Source organism: Cupressus sempervirens, chromosome 1, assembly GCF_028749045.1.
Source record: "Cupressus sempervirens isolate cs-2001-9-10 chromosome 1, ASM2874904v1, whole genome shotgun sequence".
In the NCBI taxonomy this organism is placed as follows: Eukaryota; Viridiplantae; Streptophyta; class Pinopsida; order Cupressales; family Cupressaceae; genus Cupressus; species Cupressus sempervirens.
The window spans coordinates 528,491,991-528,518,166 of NC_143118.1; the positions used below are offsets into that span (position 1 = coordinate 528,491,991).

General features: G+C 35.8%; 1 protein-coding gene across 1 annotated transcript in view; it reads right to left on the minus strand.

Moving 5' to 3' along the window:
- Positions 1-26,176, minus strand: part of AUG6 (HAUS augmin-like complex subunit) — a 114,511-nt gene that overhangs the window by 24,973 nt on the left and 63,362 nt on the right. Inside the window, exons 7-10 of the mRNA XM_089829739.1 lie at positions 18,688-18,748; positions 18,283-18,604; positions 17,412-17,537; positions 6,890-7,033 (exon numbers count right to left, since the gene is read on the minus strand). Of these exons, the coding sequence (XP_089685865.1) occupies positions 6,890-7,033; positions 17,412-17,537; positions 18,283-18,604; positions 18,688-18,748 (653 nt within the window). The remainder of the gene's footprint in view (positions 1-6,889; positions 7,034-17,411; positions 17,538-18,282; positions 18,605-18,687; positions 18,749-26,176) is intronic.

Here is a 26,176-nt window from a genome sequence, read left to right on the forward strand (position 1 = left end):
GGCTGTACAGAACCTCTTAGAAAATTTACAAAGAGACAAAATTAAAGATGTATTGTAGTTACATAATTACTAGTGCAAATAACCCAAGTCACATCAATCTTTAGATGGGAGGGCTGGTTGCCTTGAGATTTTACCATATAATCACCGGCAAAGCGATGTCATTTTGGCTGTAATGCCTTATGTTACTTATATTCGATGATGACATGTATCCTCTGTCTTCCCATTGTTTAATTTGCAAGTACTCTTGATTTAATTTCAACCACTTCTGAAAATCCTCTGTACAATTGTAGATTTCACAAAGTAATCATGAGACAAACTTCCTTTTTACCATAGTAACACGGGGACGCGTCCCCCCCCTTTTTGCCCGACGTCTCGGAGACTTCAACGCACCGGAGACTTGGGGACTCCGTCTCCCCGTCCTCAGCGGTGCCACTAGATTCCACCACCTCCACCGAGGATGGGGGACATCCTACTATTCACTATTTGCAAATTCAACTATTTATGTTTAATGTTCGATGTTCCAATTCAATGCAATGTTTCAAGTATTCACTCTTTTACATCTTTACATCCTATATTGCAATACATATTTTCATAACTAACATTTTTAAATACCATATGCATAGATATATACACCCCTCTTGTCCCCTACCGCCGTCCCCCCACCGTCCCCCCGCCGTCCCCAAATTAAGGCCCCTCTGTCCCCCCGTCCCGGAAACTTGTCCCCCCGTTTCGCCGTCCCCCCGTCCCCCAGGGTGGTGTAACTATGCTTTTTACCCAAGTTTCATATATAAAGTGAAGAGAATATATTCGTGTGGTGGTTATTATTTCTACAAGAAAACCTTTTCTGGAAAATGAATGTGAGATTTGAATCCAAAATTAAATAATATAAAAAAACCTAAATTCTCTAATTTCTATTATCTAGTAGAGTACTGTCCTCCTGTGATAGTGGTTATTGTAGTCATAGTACAAAGCATAGTATTTGACTTAGTTAATTGATTCAGATTAATATTAATGTACTTTAACATTCAATACTCGTGTGATAATCATATAGGATGTTCTGTCTTTTATAATCAGATCACGAAAAAGCAATTGCATGAATGTTTCTAAAGCCTAGGCATCAAATCGGTAGTGTATATCAGAGATACATAAACCACTGAAACCAGGCATCCACTGAAAACATATTTCTTTGAGGCATTTAGTCCAACAATTCACATATGTTGAACATGCCACTAAATTTTGCAGACTTGTACTACAGCTTCTGATAAAGTTCCTCCATTGTTCAAAATTGATGAATGTCCACACCCTGTTCCAAAGCTCCCATTTTGGAACTGTAAGGGTTATCATTTTATATTAAGGTAAGATGATTTGTTAATACAAAAGGTCTAGTTAGAGTTTGTCAAACAACATAGGCATAGTGTTGTGTCATGATGAGAATTCTCTACATGGTATTCAAAACCAAAGGCACGCTAAATATTCATCAATAACTGTTATTTTCCTATACAGTGACCAATGATTGGCATGCTATCATTCTTAATTAATTGCATATTAAGATGGTAGGTGAAAACCTCAATCCAACACCAGAAGAAAATACCAAGTTTAAAAAATATAAATTGAAAACAAAGAAGATTTAATTAGCATTGCCACAGATCACTGGACTGGGACAGTTGCAAATTGGAACTATAGAGGAAAGGCATGCTTGCAATTTTATGTTAATCTGTAAAATTATCTTTGCAGTAAGAAGTAATAAGTCAGACTTATAGATGGTTTAAATATAATAATATGCATTCTAGAATGCTTGACATAGCAAAAAGAATCATTCATGTGTACAGCCAATGTACATAATAACCTTCAATCTGTTATCAAATATCAATGACACACATTTTCAAGCACGACAATTAAAACAGACCTATATTTATAAAAATAAAACAAATGAATAAAAAATCTTACTTCCATTTTATACAGCAATTTTTGTCTTTGTAATTTTTAGTTTAACTGCAAACAGGACATTGCAGATACTTTTGGTTGCCTACCTTCACTAGGGTTTCATTTTAACGTACAAAATTCTGGTAAGACAACAATATTTCATTTAATGTTGCATCAAGTCCCTATTGGAAGCACTTACTCAATGCATTGACAATGGCAATTACAGGAATCAAGGCTCCAGTCATCACAAGTTGGGTTGTCCACTATTGCAAGATGAATCCCAAACACAAATCTATGATACTACTGGTAGATAAAGATAAATTTATTAATGTCCAACAAATGACCAGAAATGGATAAATAGATTGAAGAGCAGTCCAAGAGAACAGCCCCAACAGCAAGAATACCAAACAGTTACTAAAGAACAAAGAATAACAGAAAAAAGCATGGTTAAGGGGAGACCCATCTCCCTCCTAAAAGGCACGTCTCGGAGACTGAGACGCGTCTTGGAGACTTTTTGATCTCTGGAGACCTCAAAAAAGGTTGGAGACTTCATCGTGAAGTTTCCTGAAGTCTCCCAATCTCATAATCCAAAAAGTGAAGTATCACCGAAGTCTCCCAATAAAAAATAAATGTAAAATATAATATTAAATTATTTATCTATTTTAGCCCTCATTTTAATGTTTCTAATGCAAAAATTAAAACCAATGACAATTTAAATGATTTTTTGGAGAGCATGATAGCTGCAGACCTTGCAATGGATGATCACAACCTTGTAGAGTAGATGATAGTACCATTAACATACTAGTACTAAATAGATTCTGGTTTTTGTTTACTGTACTAAGTTAGTTCATTTTTGTTTGCATATCGGCAATTTAGCATCAAACTATACTTTTTTGAATTTAAAATTTGAATATGTAATGATAATCTCAGCGATTGTCAATCTGATATGATGATGATCATATGCAATATTCGGAAAACAAATATGACTATGAGATACAGTAATGTGATTATGTGAGTTTTGAAATATTTGACTCTATTTTAATGTGACATTACTATTATTATTTACTTTAGGGCCCGTTTGGTTGCTGGAATACAACCGGAATAGGAATAGGAAATTAGAATATGATTTGTATTCTTTGTTTGGTGCGTGGAATAGGAATAGGGAATAGGAATACGTATTCTCATTTTAGCCCCAAAATGAACTTTTGTCCATTCCAAAAAATACCTGTAATTAGAATTGCTATTCTTGCATTTATTTTAACTTTCTCAAATTTGATTAAATTTTCAAATCTGCTTTGACCTGGGGTAAGCACAGAAACTCTATTTTCAATATTTTCAATTATTTCAGCGATTTTCCAATGGCACCGATTGCATCTTCAGAAATATTTTCAAATATTTGCAAGAGATGCTGCTATCATTTCACTAGGCAAAGGTAAATTTCCACATTTCACAATATCGCGACCCACCTCTTCCAAGTCCAATGAACAGATCCCAGCCAAAAAAGTGTAGAATGTGAATAGATCCCAGCCGTCATCATCTGATAAAATATTCATCTTAAAAACATGAGCGTTTGAATTTTGGGCAACCTCCACATTTCTCGTGGTCACCACAACATTGCAATCTCTATGGGCTGGCAGACCAAGTTTATCCATGAGATTATTTTCTGGTGAAAGCTTCCACAAATAATGAAGGACTATAAGACATCTTTGCCCTTGTAGACGGCCATTAATCAACTCGACCACTGTTTCTTTAGAAATGGCGCCGATTGCAAGTTAACCCTATTCCAATTTAAGCTTGCATAACCAAACAAGGGATAAACAAGATTGGATTACAGTTTTCCATTCCTATTCTTCATTCTCCATTCTCATTCAAATTTTCTATTCTAATTCTCAATTCCTACGCTTGCAACCAAACAGGCCCTTAGTCTTTTAGTTTTATAGTATTAGTATTTTGTATTTAGTATTAGACTCTTTAAACTAATAAAAAAAATTGCCGCCTCCAAGTACCCCTGACTCCTATTATGAAAAATTGGCATATCGGTACCAGCACCAATACCGGAGACCTCCAACTCTCCCTGTCTCCTCGTGACCTTGGAAAATTCAAAAAAGAGAGAGAAACCAAGACCACAGAGAACCAAGAGGAGGACAAAAGGGGTGAGAAGAAAGCTGCAAGCCACCCAGCAAAACTAGTGCACCGAGGCTGCAAATAAAAACCCCAAGATTCAAGGATAAGCCACAATAGCAAAGCAGCGGTCTCTATGGCACTATCTCTAGAAGTAACCCACTAAACTGGGAAGAGTGTATCTCTACAAGTAAACTCTTTGGGGTCTCACAAACTTGGAATGAGAAGGGGAAGCCAAATGATACCACACATTGTTTGGGGAAAGGAGGTTCTGAGCTGATCAGACAGAGGGTGCAAGAGGTGCTACAGAGAGTGGTCCCATAATCAAATAGCCTTCTGTAGATAAAGTGTGACACATCTTTGGTTTGTATACCTAAAGAAGGAGGAGATAGATCAGGTCTCTCTGAAAAGACGCTGAAACCTACCCCTAATCTCATAGGAAGCAAGACAACGAAAGATAAAGTGCTCCTCATACTCAACCTCACTGAGAGTACAAAGCTAGCAAACGCTATCAAATCAATCGAACTGGTGGTCAGTCTGAACCCGAAGATGATATGAACCCACTCTAAACAATCCAAGGTCGATCTTGAGGGAATTCAACCAACGACAAGAAGTGTATAAAGGACGAGCGATGATGCCATCCTGAAGCTACACAAAGTGCTTAGCATAGAAAGCCATTGTCAAACGAAGACCTCCATAGGGGTGAAACACTTGGTGCGAATGTGTTGCTTGTAAATATTAATCTCTAATGCACCTCTTCAACTCCTGGCACGAGAGGAAGAGTTGGGGAGGGGCATCCAGAGAGTACTAGAAAGGACAAAGACAATCAATCTCAATCCTAATAGACCCTAGAAGGGTCGTGGACCTAGAAAACCAACAATGAGGCCGATAAGAGGAAGCAACAGAAGAGGCAAGAGACTTTGAGGAGCAGTAAGAGGTAGAAAAACAAAAGCAAAGATTGTAGAAAGAAATGCTGCACCATTTTATCTAACAAGTGAATAGACGGCAAGAATAGGACACTCATTAAATTGTTAGCAACTTCTGGGAGGCAACTCATCTTTTTAAAGCAAGGTAATAAAAAAGCATTGACCTTATGCAACATATTGAATGAGGAGGTGATAGAGGTGGGAGTGAAAAATGTCATCTAAGTAGTGACTAGAAATGTAGTTGCATACGTGGTATCCAATAAACTTCTCAAGGAGAGGCACCTAACATTCTTTAAAGCCCTTGTGTCACCCAATATATTGACCCACTCCATAAGCACATGACGAAACAAAACTAGGTGAAGAATGTGGTTGAAGATATGAGAAATATCACAAAATACATCTACAACCACAAAAGTCATGAAGCTTATGAGAACACACAAAAAGACAAGATTTCATACAATTAAAATTTACACAATTTTTTTTACTTTACAAAGTATAGTAGTTTTATTGCTCAACCTTTAACACATGTTTGTGAATGAAAGGTGGTTGAAGACTCCTTATTGGGAAAAGGCCAAAGTAAAGAGGATCGTGAACACCACTTTTGGTAATAGAATTGCCAAAGTCATGAAAGAGATTGCCATAGTAACTTTTTAAACCCCAAATTCTGTTTTTTTAATCTCAAAATACTACCAGGTACTCATTTTGTAAAATTTTGATATTTTTATTTGTTCATTACTAATTTTTCATTGAATTTTCATCCACTTTGCTTTGGTTTCAAAACAGTTGGATAGGGTTCCACAATTGAAGGAAGGGATCAGAAAACCGTGGGTATCTGTGTTAACCATGCATAAGGCCAATGTGAAAGAATAATTAAATATTTGTATGAGTAGAATTAAACTAAAAATGAACCCATATGGTGCATTATTAATTGGAGGTGGACCAACAATTCCATTAACATATTTGAACCCCAGATTATTTTTCTCCCATTACTTCAAGCAGATGCAGAGGTTATGCTTGGCTTCCGAACATGTTTTGAAAGGTTCGTTGTCAATGACAACTTTCAGGACCTATACTTGATAAAATATAATTAACAAGGGCAGCGGACAATATTTTTGCATTCAATCTCTCAGCAGCCACAAAATATACATATAGATATATAGATTTAGTTTACTATTTATTTTAAGTTGACTAAAATACTGACGAAGTTATAATTGTTATCTTAGCATATTGATATCTTTGATAAGAAAATCATGGTGCTACAGCACCTAGTCTTCAAACACTTGCCATCCACATTTATCCCAACCTTGCAGAGATTTTGGTAGTGAGTACTATTGGAATGTTTTGGTCTATGATGTGTCCCAGACTATACTTTTGGTTTTTATTTTAAGAAAATCAGAACTATATTGTGTAATTTCAGTAATATGTATGGTTTTTTCATAATATTTTTTAAAATTTATGTTATTTTAAATATTCAATAAATTTGCGAAGTGCCAAATTATTGAAAATTCAACCATTCAAGTTATTCCCGTGTCAGAGTTTTAAACATCTAAAGTGTCATTTTTTTACACTATTTGGGTTAGTTTGTTCAAAATTGATGCAAAGGAGTAACTAAAGAAGCTAAAAGCTTAGAAAATTTTGCCATGCATTATATCCACTAAGAAGTTGCACAAAATAACGTTTATAAATTAACAGTAATAGGACTTGTTAAGAAATTATTTTTTGGAAAATTGGGTCCAACAATAAGAAAGCAGTTCTAGACATAGATAGGTACAGGGATAAGAAAGTAGTTCTTGACAAAAATAAGTATAGGCATAAAATTTTGAACTACGTTCATATGACAAATCAATACCCCAACACATGAAGATTTCATATATGGCATGATACAGTCCAAAGCAGTGAAAATTATAAAAATAGCTCACCTTCTCAGATCTGTGTGGAGACACTAATGACGATTGTTGTCTCACTGTTGGAGCACAAGCCACAGCTTTACTCACTTCTTCACGAAGGGTTGATATTGATGCCTCCATTGCTGGTCTGGCATCCTTAAGCTGACCAATAAGCACCTGTGCCAACAAGAAATAATTGAAAATGTAGATACCAAGCCATGCAAGTAGATAGTGTCTCTAATATATGTTTATCATTTATGAATAAAGTAGCCAGACCAAGGCCTTTCTATTTAAGTAATTTTCAGTGCTCATTTAGAATTAAGAACTGTAACCCTTTCTTGCATCGTGTTTTCTTTCAAGAATGCACAGATCTTAGCTGTATATATAGTATGTAGAGACAGCTAGGATGCCACAAACCTAGGGAGTTAATTATTACGATAATAGATAATCGTCTATTATTAGTTAATGGTAATCTATTGTAAATATCTAGTTAGTGTTAGTTAGCTTTCACATTTTTAGCTTTCTCTGTTAGAATAGAATGTTTCTATTCTTTATGATCATTTCCTAAGGAAACATTGTTTTATTCTTTTGTATCTAATGACCTTTCGATCTTTGTTAACAACAAGAAAGTATTTTACCAATTACTTCGTAATATGGTATCAGAGGCAATATTTATTTATTTTCTTTTTCGAAAATTATAATTTCTTTTCCGAAATTATCAGAGCCTATTTTCGAAATTATTCTGTGATACTTGCTTCATAATCAAAACCCTGCGATTTTCAAACTAGGGTTTTGTCTGAGGATTCATATTTGTCTGAGACTTTCAAACTAGAAGTTTAAACCATTGCATGAATATAGACTACAGTGTGAAATCAAAAAAATTAAAGTTACAATTGGCTCTACAAATTTCGTACACGACATAGTACTTCTTGCACATTTTATAACTTCATACTAATCTGTACCATTCATTGCGGTAGTTTATTAGTCATTTAAAGTTGGTTTTAAGTTCATTTCCCTGGTATCAGTATATTTCCAGTTTACAGTGCAACATTTTTCAGTCGGATTATGCAGGATAATCATTTTAATTACAACTGATTTCATAAATCTAATATTGTATTAACAGGACAGTTCACTGCTAATAGTTTGATCATTATTATTAACAATCCCAGATGGTTAACTGCTATGCTATTACCATGAGAAGTTCCTTAGTGATTTTAACAGCTAGATTGTAACGTCCCCATTCCAAACCTAAACACAACTAGAATCGACAAACAATAATTTGGTTTTAATTAGAGATTTAAACTTATTAGTAAAACTTACTAGTCATACTATTAAGAATATTGAGGTCAATCCTTTTTAAGTTTAGTGTCTTTCTTTGGTAGCCTGACACCGAGGGTTTAAGATTCTTTTTTCGCTTGTTAGCATTCTTTGTCGTATTTCCCTTTGTTTTGCTGGGCTCGGAAAGACTCTTTTTCAGCCTCTCCCTCTCTTCTTCCTTTTCTTTTCTTCTATGTTTCTTCTCCTTAGATTGGTATTGGCCTCAGCTAGGGGAAGGTGTTTCCTTTGTCTTTATGTTTTAGTTTTCAGGTCTTCTCTTTTTCCCTTCCGGTTGGTTTTGGCTTCTTTCCATCTTTGCGGCCCTTGTTTCTGAGTTGATCTGCTGGCACCTTGCGGCATTTTCTGTGCCTGTATGTTCCTCTTAGGTGTTTCTCTGTCTGGTTTTCCTTATATTTGTTCCTATCGGCTTCTCCCCTTATTTCCTTTATCTTGGTCTCGTCCCTCTTTCCTTTTCTTTGGTCTCTCTCTGTTCTTATTTGAATCCGCTACCGTATACAGCAGTTGTTTGGTTTATATAAGTAAACATATTCTAAATCTAATATGGTATGAATTTAGCTTACCTGTAAGGGTTATCAAATCAATTAATTTTTAGTAATTAGAAATCTGTCACTAATTCCATTATTTATAAAATGATCTTTCGTAGCTTGATTTTGCTAGATAGATCAGGACATTATCTCTTCCTGCATTCGCCTGTATCATCACTATAATCCTGAAACTTGCAGCACTTTGTCTCTAATTTTCTCCACTGTTTAGACCTGAAAATTTGTCACTAATTTGCTAAAGACAACATTCGACTAATAAGTTGCGCAGTAATTAAATGAGGTATGATCAAGCATAGCTCGTAAATATTTTAATTCATTACATTTAGTTTTCTTGAACAAAAGATTAGTAATAATATGAGGATATTTTAATAACCATATGAAATACATGGTAAATTATATGGGCATCTTAATCTGTTTCCCTTATATCCTAAACAAATCCATCTGAACTCTGAAGTAGAAATGATAATGATTCAAATTGTTTAATCATAAACTTTGGTTTTAAGGATTCAGGAAAGTCATAGAAATATATGTTTGCTAAGCTGGTATTTCAATTCAGTAAAAAATTGTCCTATATAGGTCCTGTTTATTGCATGTACAGACTTCATTGCATTGATTTGGTTTCAATAATAAGTATTCTTTGATAGACTAAGTACAATGTGTACAGAAACAGACATATTGTAATGATGTAAATGTAACATTTATTTGTATTAAGTAGAAATAAAGATTTACAGCGATAATACTATTCAAGTTTGCCACAGTACTGAGTGGTTCCATACAAGCATCCACACCTATACCCCCGATCCCCATTTACATTTGACAATCGGCAATTGACAAAAATGGCATAAACACCCAAACAAAAACCAGCACCCTTACTAAAGTATTTTAACATATTGCGCAGAGGAGAGAAAAACACAGCAAATCAAAAACCAAGATCAGAATCCAAAAAGGCTCTAGTTACCATCCCTTGAACCACTTATCTGCATCTTCTTTGGTAAAATTTGGGATTCCATCATCGTCCCCCACAGCCTGCACCATGCCCTTTCTTCCAGATCCCCGAGGGCGCTTCTTGCCTGTTGAAGTTGTGCAATTCTCAGCCTCCAGCGACACGTCCATTCATACACCCAACACCGTTTCCTCCCCTGAAGCAACCCGTGTCATTTGATGTCTCAAGTGCTCCCCTAGCATCCTCGCGCTCTTGCATGGAGTCGATTTCATAAAACCTCTTCGAGCCTAGTCCTTATACAAAACCGTTTCCTCCAAGTACGTGACCACCTTCCTCCAACCTCGCTCTGCTTTCGAAACATGCACTTCCTATGGAGATGCAAAGGACGATATGACGAGAGGTTGGACCTCAGTATCGCCCCCACCAATCATTAATCATGGGCCCTGCCCCATGTCCAAGCTGAAACCAAACACCGCTCTGTCAATTACATCATCATTCCCCAGCACCCATTATGGATCCATACAAGCAACCACAACCCAACGGACTTCCTCCTTGAATTCACCAACCATCAGAGCTAGTGCCACAGAAAGGGATGCAATATCCAGATTGGACCTACGCCTCCAGTAAGTGTCAAGGTATTCCAAACACAAAATCTCAGAAATACCAGTCATAAATTTCTTGTCCTCAAACATAAAAATGTGTTTCAACCTTCTCGCCGAGATCATCCCTTCATACGATTGTATTTGATTCTTCGATTCCAAAGCAAAATTGGCCTCCATCTCAGATTTCCGAACAGCCTCTGCAGATATCAAAACCTAGTCCACCTTTTTACGCCCTCAAAATCTCTGGAAGCTCAAACTTCGAAGGGTGCTTCTTTAGGATTACAAAGCCTCTAACACGCGCAAGGAGTTACTCCTTAATGAATGCTCCTTCGTCTCAAGGACAATATCTCATGATTGAAAGAAATGCTCACTCAATGGGTGGGGAAATTTATTAATAAAAACCATTCCAAAGCCCATAGCCCTCAATCAAAATTAAGATGCCTTAGGTCTTCAAATATTTCATATTAGTTCTCCAAGGAACAATCTACTCCCAAATTTGCCAACTTATCTACCAATTTGTTGGCCTCTCGATAGATGTGGGTACTTCTGAAGTCTTTAAACTCCTAAAATAGACACTTAATCTGGCCTATGTGTTGGTCAAGGTGCCATGACTCCAATTTCCCTTTCTTAATTACGTTTATTATAATCTCGGAATCTCCTTCCAAATGCACTCTGCTTATACCAAACTTGATTTCTAAAATAAGAGCCTCTTTAGCTGCTTCGCATTCTGCCACATTACGGTGCCATCCCTTGGACGTTTTGCCGCAAAAGCTAAGATGTTTCTCTTGTGGTCTTGTGTTATGCACCCACATCCTGATGAGCCCGGGTTACCTCGTGCAGCCCCATCGAAATTGATCTTAATCCATCCCTCCTCTGGAGCAAGCCAAATGCACATATCTCTTCTACAAGAAGGATTAACCCTTAAGAGCCCATTAACAAGCCATTCACTAGAGTGTATTTACTCATTATCACTTCTCGCACAAGCTAATACTTTATCAGCATCACAAGTTGCAAGTACATTTGTGATTCGTAGCATGTGCCGATAGTATAAATAAATAAGAGCAAACAAATTTTCTTATGATAAATAGCAGCAACTCAAACGTTAGTAAAACTTGTCGTACAAACAAATATAAGTATCCTTTTCAAATTAAGAGCATACTCTCTAGACAAGAAACTGATCTATTGTATTAATCTATTTGGGAAGCTATTCTTAAAGCAATCATAATTTTTTGCAATTAAAATACAAACAGAGATCTTAGCCAAGATGAACATGTAGGGCTCGGCCAGGTAGCTTTTTGAATAAGGATCGGCAGGGAGCGACATGATCAAAAGAAGGATTGATAGATATCAACATGATCAAAAGAAAATTGCAAAATGTAACATAAATTGGAAAAAGACAATTGTAATAAGTGGAATGTTTCTTCAATAATGTACCATGTTGTTATCATGGCTAAGCCAAGAACTCACATTTGTAAAACAAGGAACCCTCCTTGAAAAAATATTTAGTTTAGGGACAATGGGGCTACAACCAGAGGTTTTCTTCTCCTAGTTTTTGCAAACTTTATCACTGTTCTTGTTTTGGAAAACCATTGTCATGACTCATAATATTTCAGATTTTTTCTAAATATAAAATTATAATTTAGAAAAAAGTTTGACATACCCAAGTACCCCTGTCCCCTATTATCAATTATAGTCGTACAAGTACCTATACCGGTACCCTAAGTACCCCCGTCCCCATATATATATATATATATATATATATATATATATATATATATATATATATATATATATATATATATATATATATATATATATATATATATATATCATAGTTTAAAAACTTAGTATCAGCAATTTCTCGGCCAACCCAAAAAAGTTTAAAAATTCGGAATCAGCAAAAACTCGACGAGAAATTCAGCAATAAATCGGCATTTTATCGGACATTTGAAAATATAAAATATTCTTAAAAACACATACACACCAAATTTGTAGAATCTTCACATAGTTACTTGGAATCCAAGAATTGTCACAAAAGGCACACCTCCGTCGTTGGCAATGGTGATTGCAAACAAATTGGTTGACCATATGTCATATCTCCATTTCGAATATAGTTTTAATAATTATAATTAGTAAAATATTAAATAATGATAATATCGAAATAGATAATATTTAATCAATAAATAACATAAATAATAATTAACAGATATTATAAATAAATAAATAATAGAAATAAATTGTAATAAACTTGTTATTAAATCAATCATTATTAATGTAATGATGAAGGATATTTTGAATCTGATAATATTGTAATATAATCTATATTTAAATAGAATATTATAATTATAATAAATAATCAAAATATATTTGATAAAAATATTAAACAAATAAATGAATAAAAACATTCTAAACAGAACTACAAAAGAACGTTATCCATATGGAGAGTCCAAGGTATTCATTGAAGTAGTAATATCTTCCAACGTGGGCCAATTCACAATCAAAAGGAAATAATCGCTAACTAACAGGGCCGCATATGAAAAATTGGGCACTGAGAAGAAATGGCCAATCTGATTTAGCCACTTGACCTGAAGATAATCCTTTCACAACAATTAATGTTTGCAAAAATTACTAATCGATAATCAGACTCGACCTCCAATAATCGAAGAGATGACATTCATTTTCTTGTTGACCTCACAGTCAACGATATTTGTGCGCGGTATTTTGTTTTAAGCGCAATATCAATCAAAAAAAGGCACCGCGATTTTTAGCAAATATCGTCGCCAATATATGGTGCGTTTATTTTGTTTGCCTATAGATACAGAAATAGACAGACAAATTGATCTATAGACAGACAGACAGATAGATAGAGAAATGGAATGATAGATAGACAGATAGAGAAAGATATAGAAAGAGAAAAAGAGAGATAGATGGGTAGACAGACAAATAGATAGACAGATAGGTAGATAAATAGACGGATATAGAGAGATAGAGTAATAGATAGATAGACAAATAGAGAGAGAGACATATAGATAGACAGACAAATAGATAGTCAAATAAACAGACAGATAGATAGAGAGATACATAGACAAATAGATAGTCAGACAACCAGATAGATGGAGAGATAGATAGACAAACTGACTGACTAACAAATAGATAGATAAATAGATATTGTTGTTGAAAAATAACAAAAGTGGTATCATATATTGCAATTCACAGTAAGAATAATGGGTAATTGTCCCGAATTCACAACTTAGCCAAAAAGGAGACATTACATAGATCCATTTGTTTCATATTATTATTCGCCAATTTGGCATGAACCAAAATCAGGTGCTATAATCAGGAATTTTAGCACTAACACATTTCCACTCATCATCTCTCAGTTCAACATGATTGTAATTTGCACATCATTATCTACCATATTTGCACAAATTAATTATGTTGGTTTGATATTGTCGTAATTTGATCAGCTAACTGCAAAATAAGTTATTCATTGTATTCGTTGTCATCATAATCACAATATGCTCTCCCCTTGCCCATATCTGAAACTTTGTGATAAAAATGAACTAGGAGTTGATTATTAAAATTTGGTGGACTTGAGTTAACAATCCTACCAAGGAAATTACACCAGCCAATGTGATTCTATGGGGTACTCCTTAAAAAGAGAATCATAAAAAAGACATTTGCCACATATTAAGGTTTTAAACCACCATTGCCAAAAACATAAGGGGCTTGGACACCAATCAGTATGGTTGTGCAGAGTTCAACAATGGTAATCTATAATTAATACTAGTTTTAGACCAATATGGCATCATCCATAATCCTCATACAACAATGTTATCTACCTAAACCAATTTCTTACATCTCTTAATAATTGAAACCCAGTAAATTTGAATTTTTCTCTGTTGTTATCATCTGCAGTTATAATCAAGGCAAATCTCTTAGGGGCAATCCACCCCCCAAGAAAATGAATGCAATTTGGTTGAATACTTCTCACAACAGCATACAACTAAAATGCATATCGATGATAATTTAAGTGCTTACAGATTTAGTGTGTTTCAGTACAAATCAAAAACCAATAGCCTCATGGAAGTATATAGCATTCAATCACAATTTGGCCTTTTAGAATATAAGCCAAATAAAAGTACTAACAGAGTTCTGTTTAGATAAGATCTTATCTATCGTCCCCTTTGTTAACATGCTTTCGCACCCGAGTTTTTAAACTTTGCAAATTCATCCTATGGGGAAATTGTTTCAGTATATTGTTGGTTTTTGTTGCTAATAATGCCTTTGTAAGGTATGTTCTGCATAGAGGCAGCATCTCGATATTGTGTTGAACTCGAACTTGAACCATGGGTTTCAAGTTCAAGTTCGAAGGTTCACATGGTTCGAGGTTCAAATTTCGAGTTCATGTTCAAAGTTTGAGTTTGCAGAGCCAAAGTTCAAGCTTCAATTTCATATGTCCACCATTGTCGGGTTTGAAATATGGGTTCGGATGCAGATTCACTGGTTCAGAAGAAATGCAGATTCAGAAGTTCAAGTTCAAGTCCGGAGGTTCAGATGCATGGTGCAGAATTGCAAGTCTGTAGGTGCAAGCACAATATGCAGGTTAAAGTCTTATTTGAAATTCCAAAGGATAAATACAACTCAAAGACTAAAACAGTAAGCCTGAACAAGTCAACAATTAAACAGTTTAATGCACAAATCTGAAGCTCAAAAAGCATTGTAGTGATTTGAGGATTTGGACAGTTCACTGGCACCCAGGATTCGTGATATTTTGACATCAATTCAAAATACTATGAATGGGATGAGAAGATGCTTCTCACCATCATTAATGGGATGATCAATTGACTTTGAAGACCTCGATATTCTATATATAGAAAGTGAAACCATGCTTATGGTTAAGGTTGAACTTACAAATGCAACTTGTTTAAATAAATTCCAAGAGACGGCATTTTGAGACAGTTTAAAGAAGAATCATATAAATAACATCGTGTGTTGGGGTGGCATTGGGATAAAAGATACACATTGCATCCACTACAATTTTAAGCATTGCAAAAGGTGTTTCCACAGGAGGAGAATCCCAATATTTTGCATTCACAATGTTGAGATCTTTGAAGGAATAGAAATTATGTGGCAGAATTCTAGAGGTGCCGATAAAAAAGGAAATACACGTCTGACAAATATCCCTAGCATCAAAAGTGGATTAAACATGAAAGAGATCATCGAAGCCATATTAAAAGCCGATGCACCTTGTGACATATCACACTCTCATGTAGACCCAATATGCCAGATTGAGCCATCATAATATGGGTAAATGCCAAAGTTTATTCCTTGCATTGTGAGAACCACCGAATATTGTAGAAGGAACCCCTTTTGATCTTCTGATCAGTTGTGATTGGCTTTGTACACCAAAGCATGAAGGATGCTCACGATCTGTTCAATGAAATGCCTGAGACCAAACACATCAAACCAAAGCCACCAAGCCATGGGAGAGTTTTAAACAACTCGGTGATATAGTCTTTGAGTTCCAAATTGATCCTAATCTCCATGATTCAAACTTGAAAGCTTATTCTTATTGCATATGTTAAGTATCTCTCCTTGATCAGGCATATGTGAAACCCAAGGTCGATAACTCTCTCTTATCAAAATCCTGTGGTTGAGACAGTACGTGGATAGAGAATAAAGAGACTGACACCGGCAGCAGAACATATTGTTTCTTTTTCCTCAGTTATAAACCCAATGATCATTATAAAGCTGGGGCATTCAGCAATGTCACATACATGAGGAGATACACGTCAAGACAGCCCAAAAAGCCATGGTAAGGAAAGGCATGTGTGAATTTGATCAATGATTAATCAGAGAAGATAACTCCAAAGGGCACCTGGTTCTCATGTTCAAGGTCAATAGTTTTGGTGTTAAACTAAATCTCAGCTATAACGCATGAAGTGGTGTGGAATTCAGACATTCAAGTATCAATACCGAATGCAACTCCTGTCAATATCTTTTTAGTTCTCTGGATCAAATGTAAAATCCAAGGCATCATTTAGTGCGAGGGACATCGATCTAGAAGACATCGTCGATATACAGGCATGAAAATTAAATAAGAAACCCTTTACACTAGATGCTAAAGAGGAAGTGAGTACAATACTTGACGAAATGTCAATTAGTGTCTCATGGTGATTGGTAGTATAGAAATTGAGAATGAAACACAAATCCAATGTGTGCATTTGAACAATGATAGAAGTCTTTAAATATCTAACCAAGAGGCAAATGAAGAGGGTTGGTCCCGCTTGTGGCAAATGAGTATACACTCACATCACGTAGAAAAAGCCCATGCATGTTGAGGCTACTTTGGACATGACCTTCATCAAAGTCCATTGTTGGGTCTTGCCCATCAATACCCAGACCACATGTTCCTCACTTCTCTTTCTAAAACATTGATTTTATATTATAAAGAAGAAAAACCACCTTCATAATAAGCCCCCACTTATTATACAAAAGGAGGATCGACTCAAAATAGAGAACAGATGTATTTCAAGGAACAGTTATTGGAACTGATATGCAACCGAGTTGTATTATTTACTGTGAAACCTTTTACACAGAAAGGGTTCGTCTTTTAGGGGAGTCGTGAGGCTGCCAAGAGAGGGAAATACATTCTGATTGTGACATGGGAATGTAGAGGGTTATTTTCTTTTATTTTCTGCATCTGATTATAATGGCAGGGACAGTAATTTTATAGTTATTTTGTTATGTTTTTGAAATGGAAAGGAATATTTGTTTGCCAGACCCTTGGTTCAAATTTTGCAATAAACACTTTCAAAGAACAAATGGTTAAAACAAAATTGTATGAGTTGTGTCATGCTCTGTGGGAGCCAAATGAGGTTTGAGATATTTCCAATAGTCTTCCAGCAACTCAATTAAGGTAAAAGGCGCCTGGAAATTTCCTAGAAGTGAATGTAACATATTCTTAATGAGACAAACAATTCAATCTGTAAAGTTAAAACACGTGAAGTTCTCAATAGTAATTTAACATGATCAAGTAAGAGCCAAGCACAGAAAGAACAATCATGAATAATGAAAAACAAATTGGCCATGGTCCAAAGATTCAAAAGACCCCTTGACCAGCATACCTGAATGTTAGCCAGATGCTGACGGTGCTCTGCGAGGGTTGCCTGCAGAGACTCTGCATGCCCATTCCCTCCAGACTCTGAGGTATTTTTCAACAGTTCTGGGCCAGCCCCATCATTTGACCTGGCCTATAGATGTACCCAAGATTGTATCATTTAAATGTTGAAAAAGAATAAGTGTAGCTATAAAAATTCAATTATTTCCTTTAATAAGCCTAAATAAAATAAGATTTATAAATATTGTACTTGAAAATTGGCATCAAAGGTTGTGTTTTTTTTCAGAAGTTTGCCATAAGCACTAAAGTCTTAAAGCATCAAACAACATTTTAAGACAAAAACAAAACAATTAGGGATCACCTACACACCACCTATGAAGCTTTTAGCCAAAATCCTATATGAATAAATTTGTGAGGCCAGACAATGCATTGAAACAAATTACATAGTAATGTCTCTCGGTGTAGTATTGAAGTCTTTTACTGCAAATTTTTATCTTTGGCTTCCCAGCACACAGCAACAGATATCTATTCATTCTAATCTTATTTTCTGCCACTAGTCTATAAGACAATCATGATGGCAGTTATTTATGCCTTTTGTATTATAATCTAGTGCCAACAACTAATGGAACAGCTATGTCAAACCAATGCATACAACTAACAAGAAATTAAATTATAAATAACAGCAATACCACGTTGAGCAAAGAAACTGAAACGACATTATCCAATTCTTTGTAATGAAAGCTTAACAAAGGAAGCGGTATACTTAATTTAACAGCTACACACAACTAATGCATTTGCAATAAGCACGGCTTAGTTGCTATAGTCATATCCAGCTCAAGGAAAGAAAAAATCATTCAGTTTAGACTACGATATGTTACCAGTCTAAGAGATTGCTTATGTATCCGCTGCAAAGCATGTGTCCACCTTCTGAGAATTTCAGCTACATCAACAGCCTGTGATGCCTTTCCACATCTTTCATCAAGTCTAGGAAAAATTTCCTCACTTCCTTGAGTTTCAATTTGAGGAAAAGATTGATTAGGCCTTTCTCTAATTATATTCTGGAAACCACCAGGATTCTTCTCTTCCTGAAGCATTTGTCTCTGGCTCAGATCTTCATTTTCAGATGATAAACAATCCACAGGAGCCACACTTGAGCTGCGGTCAAGGGCTGCACGCAACGTGGATCCAGAAATACGATACCTACGTGAATATTTTCATGTATTAGTTTTTAAATGAATCACCATTCCCAAGCAACTTTCCATGTAATCAAGATCATAATATACCTATGCTCACGATGTGCAATCAAGTCCTCAATAGGTCCAGAAGCTAGCTCCTCATGTTGAGCTGCAGATCGTACCAATCAATATGAACAATATGTGCAATTTGTAATCAACATCCACAATGTAGAATTCAGCAGCAGAGTAATAATAAGAAAACTTCCATAAAAAATGCTATGAAACATCCATTTACCAGGTAGCAGAGGAAGGAGGTAAAGGACATCATTTCAGATAAATTCTATTAAATTCAAAAATACAATTTACACAAAAAAATACTAAAGCACGAAGAAAGACTATCAAAACTGCAGTGTTACATCTACCAAGCAGGGAAAAAACCTATGTTACCCCAGGTTTCTGGGACGGGGGGATGTAGGAACGGGGAAACGGGTTTCCGGGACGGATTTTTTTTTCTCGGAGCAGGGGGCAGCAGGGGACGGCAATGGGAACAGCTATATAAAAAGAAGGGAAAATTTGAAATATACAGGGAAATTTTAAATATTCATATAAAAAATGGATAACGCGTGCTTATATAAATTATAGAACCTTAACATATAATGTTTATGTTAAATAATTTAACTTTAGAGTTCACATGAGAGTGGAAATCAAACAAATTATCAAAACTGAAACATTAATTTTATGGGACAGCCAAGGGAAAGGTTTCCGGAAGTTTCCGAGTTTCCGGGACAGGGGGACGTGGGGACGGGGTCAATTTTGCCGGAAATGCGTCCCCGGGTAACATAGGAAAAAACATAAAGCAAAGAGAATTTTTCAAATAAATACTATAAGATGCCAGAAGTTATTGCATCAGTTGTTTTTTTGGCTAAGATCATTATCATATAAGACCGAGTTCTTTATTGTGTCCACTATGTCCATATTTGCCATAACCTCTCTTAAACTACCTGATAAATTTTGATTATTTGGCCATGAATACTTACCGAATTGCTAACTTAATTATAATAAGATGGACACATTAAAGAGAATGGTTTTCTATTCAACTAGCTTTTTATTATTTTGGACATGATCAAATTAACTTAAAGTAAATGATAGTAATAACAAATTTTGAAATTACAAGGAGCCTACTATGGTGTGGAGTAATTGCTTTAGGATTAAATTTTATAATATCATAGCTTGTATAAATGTTGAATTTTATATTTAGTAAATATGCTAATTATAATAATAAAATAAGGTAGTCCTCAGTAGTGGACAAGACGGTCAGGCCATTGAAAAATACAGATGATAGTCCCAGATTTGATTACCCTAGATTTATCCCGACATTGGTGGAGGGCAGATCACGTGAACAGGGGTTATAGTGGTGTGCATAGGACTTTACTTCACAGGTCCCAACAGGTATTGATTCCTTTGATGAAACATTAATAATAATAATAAAACAAGGTAAGCAAATACTTTAGTTTCAGACCTAACTTAAAATTGAGTGAAAATTCCTACATGAAATAAACAAATAGTTAAACAATTCCTATTTTAATATCAGTAAAGCAAGGGATTTAAAAATTAAAATAAGAAAAAAAAAATTGCATAAAGAGGAGAGTTTTATCAAATAGGGGGGCGGAAATTTTATTTTAGGTTTTTCCTTAGGGAAAGTAAATATATGTCAACGAAAGAATAAGAAGCTACAGGAGCGAGGCCACAATCTAAGCAGACAAAGAAGGTAAATTTACCATCAGAATTCAGAAAATGTGCCAAACCTACAGCTATTCAACAAATTCCATTCTTCTTGCATTGTTCATAGTTTTTTTTAATAGTTCCATAAAATTACTAATGTCTACAGAGGGTTTTTTGAATTCATTGCCACTATGTCACATTCAGGCATTCAGTTATATAATTCATATAATTCCAATTGCATCTACAGTTTTGTATTTCAGTTCCAGCATTTTGGGCAAATATTTAATTGCTGCCTATATTTTCATCGTGCATTCTATCATTGCTCCTTCATGCTGAATTGGCTTTCATGGCTACTTTTAATTTTGATGTATTTTGTTAAACACTCTCTCCTAATAATATAGGAATTAAGAATAATTATAATATAAAATAATTAGAAGATAACTAAGATTATTAGATTAATGAAAGCTCGGTAACTCCAAATCTGCCTGCCATTTACAATAAAGTAAGTCAAAACTATGGTGCCATGGGAGAAGAATTAATACATAAATTATTGAGAGACTAGGATATCCAGTTCACTGGAATGGACCTCTGGAAAAGCCGTGGTCCAAACTGGTCCATGATTCTAATCTGATCCACCTGTGCATCCGGACAGGGTCCGATCCATGGGGGCCTGGTTTGAACCAGACCACGGACTGTTCATGCCCCAGCAGACCAGCCAAAAAAAATGCAAAATGTGTCAAACCAGATCCAATCTTGGGCCCACAGACAGTCAAAGTCAGCGGCCAAACTGTCTTTTTTGTAGATTTAATTATTTTTTGAAATCCACAACCCTAAAAAGTGAAATAGGCTTATGTTGGTTTCAACTCTCATTTGTAATGTGGAAATAGGTTATTTTCTCTTGAGCTGGAACAAATAGGTGGTTCAGCAAGAGTTGTAGTTGTGCAAGAAGAATTTGGAAGATTGATGTATGGATCTTCTTAAATTGACTCATTCATGCACCTTTGCAAAAATTTAATGAGTGGAAAAGGTAAGGTTTTTTCCACTTGGTTTTTTTTTTTTTGTTTAAAGTTTTTTTTTTTTCATTTCACTTTAACTGTCCATGGGATCTACCTTTTGTCTTTTAGAATTTTTCATTCTATTGCTTTTATATTGAATACGTGTAAAATATATCACCGTAGGAAATGAACCACCAATGGCATCTACCTCTTCCTCCATTGGCAATAGCACAACTGAACAAAGAATAGAACCCCGTTCTACTTCTCCTTTCTAGAAGTATGTTGATATTGTAAGACCCCTTCCAATGGTGCATTCCGTTGGAAATGTCAAGGTTGTGATGTAGAAAGGAAAAGTTCATATTTTCAAGTGGCAAGGCATTTGTCTAGAATCCCTAGAAGATAAGTCACAAAATGCCCTAGAAAAAATGCACCCATACCAAATGAAACAATATTAAGATATATTGTGGAGCATGAGGCAGTAGAAGGGGAGAAGCGCGTAGGCAAAATAGAACCATTGGCAGTCAAAGTAAAAAAGAAAAAAGAATGCTAATGCCATCTACAAATATTTTGATAGAAGACCACCCCTTTTATACTACCTCAATTGTTTGTGAGCCTCACCCCGACCCATCATAACATAGATGATTTAGTCACATTTTGATACCTTATGACTCGATGTTTTGACACACTTTTGATTTGCTATACAGAGACTTATATTAGCATGGTACCTTTAATGTCTGCATTATGGTGATCTTTACTCATGTTATGTACCAGGAACTATCTTATATGCTTTGAGGATTTACTAGATATGTTTTCAGTGTTTCATTGTTATGATAGAAACTGAATCATGATGATACTCAGAATGTTAAATTGGTTATGTTTAAAGTAGGAATTGATGTGGATGAGTAGCTCATGATATTTTAATGTTGCAAATATTTCATATGATGTTTGTTTAAGATGGAAAAGTTAATTGGAATGAATTAATATGCATGACGAATGTTGAATGCCATTATGTAATATCGGTTTGTGTACATATATATCGTTACATGATATTTCCTTGGACTACTGATGCTCGAGTTTATTGTGCAGGAAATTGAACCATGGAATTTAATCAGAAAACCAAGGCCAAATCTTATGTGAACACAGTAAAGCCAAGGTGAATCTATTGGAGGATTCGAAACCTCGTTGTTATATGTTTTATTTTGTAAACATGAATTGAATGTGTGTACTAGATTCAAATTCATGTGTAATTAGAGACATGTCATCGCGATGTGTAATGTACCTTAAGGTGTCACTTGACACTTGTATTGTCCATGTGTGGATGACATGTCATTTAGGGTTTTGAGCATGTAGTCACTTAACCTAAATTTTTTCGCCATAAAGTATTTAACTTAATCCCACTTGGAAGAGTGTTAGGAGAGGTCACTTTCGAATTCAGACTTGATAGAGACTTCAGAGGACCTAGAGGTGATCCCAAAGTGTCATTTTAGTGGAAATAGAGTACCCACATGATAGTATAACATGTTAGGGGTCTAAATTGCACCATTTAAATGTCTAGATAACTTTGGAGACCCTCTAAATAAGGCATTCCTTAAGCAGTTCGAACATGGAATCCTACCAGTGCATCAAAAGGGAATCCTGGTCCTTCGGAACTAGGAATACTAGCAAGGAGTGAAGACAGCAGTATTGTAGCAATTGGGGAAAAGAGGGTAGCTGATGGCAGAAACAAACAGCCTGAATGTCTTGCAGCAGTAGAAGCTACATTGCTAGATATCAGATTGGGAGCCCGCAGACTTCACCTTGGGGGTGATTCGCAAATAGTGGTAAATGGAATTGCCAAAGGTGAATTGGAAATGTGGTACTTAAAAAAACACATCAGACAGATTCGAACTTTGCTTGAAGAAGTGGAGGTAATAGGGTCTCTCATGTCCCTACGAAGGCTAATTCTCTAGCTGACAAATTGTCAAAAGTGGGGGCTATGGGATCATTAAGTGATAATTTTGATCTTCTTAACTTCAGGGCTATTGAACCATCAGAGTTAGAATTGCCATCAAATTGGGATCATGGTTTCCTCTAAATCAAATTGATATGCAAGGGGACATTCACATGATGAGTATCATTCAAAATGGTTGCAGAAGTATTAATTTTTTGGGATGTGTGAAGTGCATTTAGTAAGGGAGTGGCATTTGTGATCTTTGAAGGCTTTGAAATGATGGGGCTTTCATTGTTCAATTAGCTTTCTTCTGGAGGCTTCAATGGTGGTTTTAAAGGCATCCACTTTCTCTATATTTTAGCCAAGGTGAAGCATTTGAAAAGGGTAGAGAAATATTGTTAGTTGTTGGGTGCAGTATGGAAGCCAATTTCTCTCTTCAGACCACAAGACATATTCCTTCTTTCACAAAGCCAATTACTATTAGAGGCTTGGCAAAGTGTTTAAAATCGATCAAGATGAATTTTGGGAGGATGTGTTTTTTATTTATGGGGAGAATTACTTGGTTCACGATTGGCACCCTCGCTCCAATCTAGACGTCTCGTCCCTCTTTCTTGCTTTGATGTTGAAGGCGGGTGCAGCAAAAGAGGAGGTTGTATTTGTGGCAAGGGTTTGTCTTGAGCAGAAATGGGTCAGGGGTTTGGAGGATATTGTGCATAGGGCAGAATTGGGTGTCGGGTTGCATATGGGAGATGGCCTTTGGTGGATGGTTGGTGCAGGGGACGGTGAACTCGAACCAATTATAATGTGTTCACCGGATAGTCCTGTAGAGGTACACTTACCTTGTGCAGAGAAGGGGCGGTTCCAACTAGTGGAGGTGGTGAAATCAATCGAGTTGGCGAGTGTTGCTAACTGAAATGCCATTCAAAGGATGAAGAGAACGCCAATCAGGTCTATAGTTGCAGTTGGTGAGGATAGATGTACCTTAGTTCGGCGTCATCTCCCTGTGGTTCGAAAAAGACGTTACGGCAAAGATGACAAAATGCCTAGACAAGTGGTAGGTCCGACGTGGTGGAGGAAGTGGATGTATCCCTACCGGTGGGTCGTGGTGGCATTGCTAAGGCGGGGTGGACCTTTCGTGGCAAAGTCAAGTGGAGGTGATGGAATTCCTAATTTTACCCACGAACAAGTTGCAGGTTGGTTTCAGTGATTATGTATTGTCTTTTATGGGGACCGGTTTTATTTTGGGGATAGGGCTTGGGTGTAAATGGGCTCCTATGAATCGGTTTTTGTGATCATCCAAATGTATGCAATGGTATCTTGCAATGTTTTGGTTTGGGCTGGAGCTGGTTTTCGTGGGCTAGTCATGATGTGACTTAGTGACAAACTCTATAAATGTAATCTTTTTTCATAATTAATATAAAGCACTTATTACTGATCAAAAAGAACATAGCTCAAACATTTTGTACATGTCGCACACCCAACCATCCTCCTTTTGTTCCCACAATAGTTCTAGAAAAAAATTGGCAAATCTTCTTCTGATGCATTTATTTTGTAATGCTGACACATATCGTTATGCATATAGAACAACAAAAAGAAAACGTCTTCGCATCTAGAGACAGTTCTATTTTAAATTATCACGAACTGCATAATGATTGAATTGTTGATGATTGAGTTGTTAGAATACCAGACGCAACCCGTCAACAAGTGTTGCAACTTGGCATGACATGTTTTCCACATTTTACAAGAAAAAAAAATTCACACATTTGAGCCCATCTTATTGTCTTATTATCTGAGGGAAAACAACTCTAACTTATACAATGAACATTTTCTGGAGTGTCTAGTCAAGATACTAGAATGCACATTTGATCATATACAATATCACCCTCAACATTCTTTGTTGAATTTTTACAACCCCTTGCCATAGGAAATAGTTCATTCAGGTAATTGTGCTGCCTCCGAAAGGTAAAAAGATTTGATTCACATTCAGCCCATCTTCAATACCATGTAGGAAGAGTAATAACAAGCACAATCTATATAAAATTAATTGGATATTCAGTAGGAAGAATTACTTCAGGATGAATGTTTGCATGTATCTCTAGCCCTTTCTTTTATCATTAATAATCACCATTAAACTCCAAAGTACTCAGAATATGAGCTAACCTCACATTGGTTCAATCTACCAATCACACAGCAATAGAGGTAATACGTTTGCCAAAGAAAGCTTCTCGGATTGATCTATAGTGAATGCTTGCATGTATCTTTAACCCTTTCTTTTATCATCACCAATCACCATTAAACTTCAAAAAACTAGCTAACCTCACATTGGTTTAATCTACCAATCACACAACAATAAAGACAATACATTTGCCAACGAAAGCTTCTCAACAACATCAAATGAAAAATACTAAAAATCTAACCCCTATTTTTCATTGATGGCAACCCCATTTTGAAACCAATCTATAAGAAAAGTACTCTGCACACATACAACTCCCCCTAAATGGTTCTAGTCCACCATTGACATCAATGACTATCAAGCAAATTCAATACCAAAATGAAACATTGGGATGAAGGATAAACCATTTAAGCATGTCCCCTAAAAGTAATCCGCTCAGTGAGGTAGGAGTGCACCAAGGCTGCTTCTGAAGTATTCAAAGTGTTCACGACCTAATGGTTTAGTAAATATATCAGCCACGTGTTCTTTAGTGCACACAACCCGATTAGCGCCTTGTTCCTTCAAAAAAAGAAATCTAATTGGAATGTGTTTAGCATTTGAGTGTATAATAGGATTCTTGGAAATATCTATAGTGCTGGTATGGTTACAGTAGATAGAAATAGGATCCACAAACTCAATTTTAAAATCAAGCAAAGTATGTTTCATCCAAATTCCCTGTGTGCAACATGACACAGCTGCAATATATTTAGCTTCAGCTCTGGATGGTGAAGTGTAGAA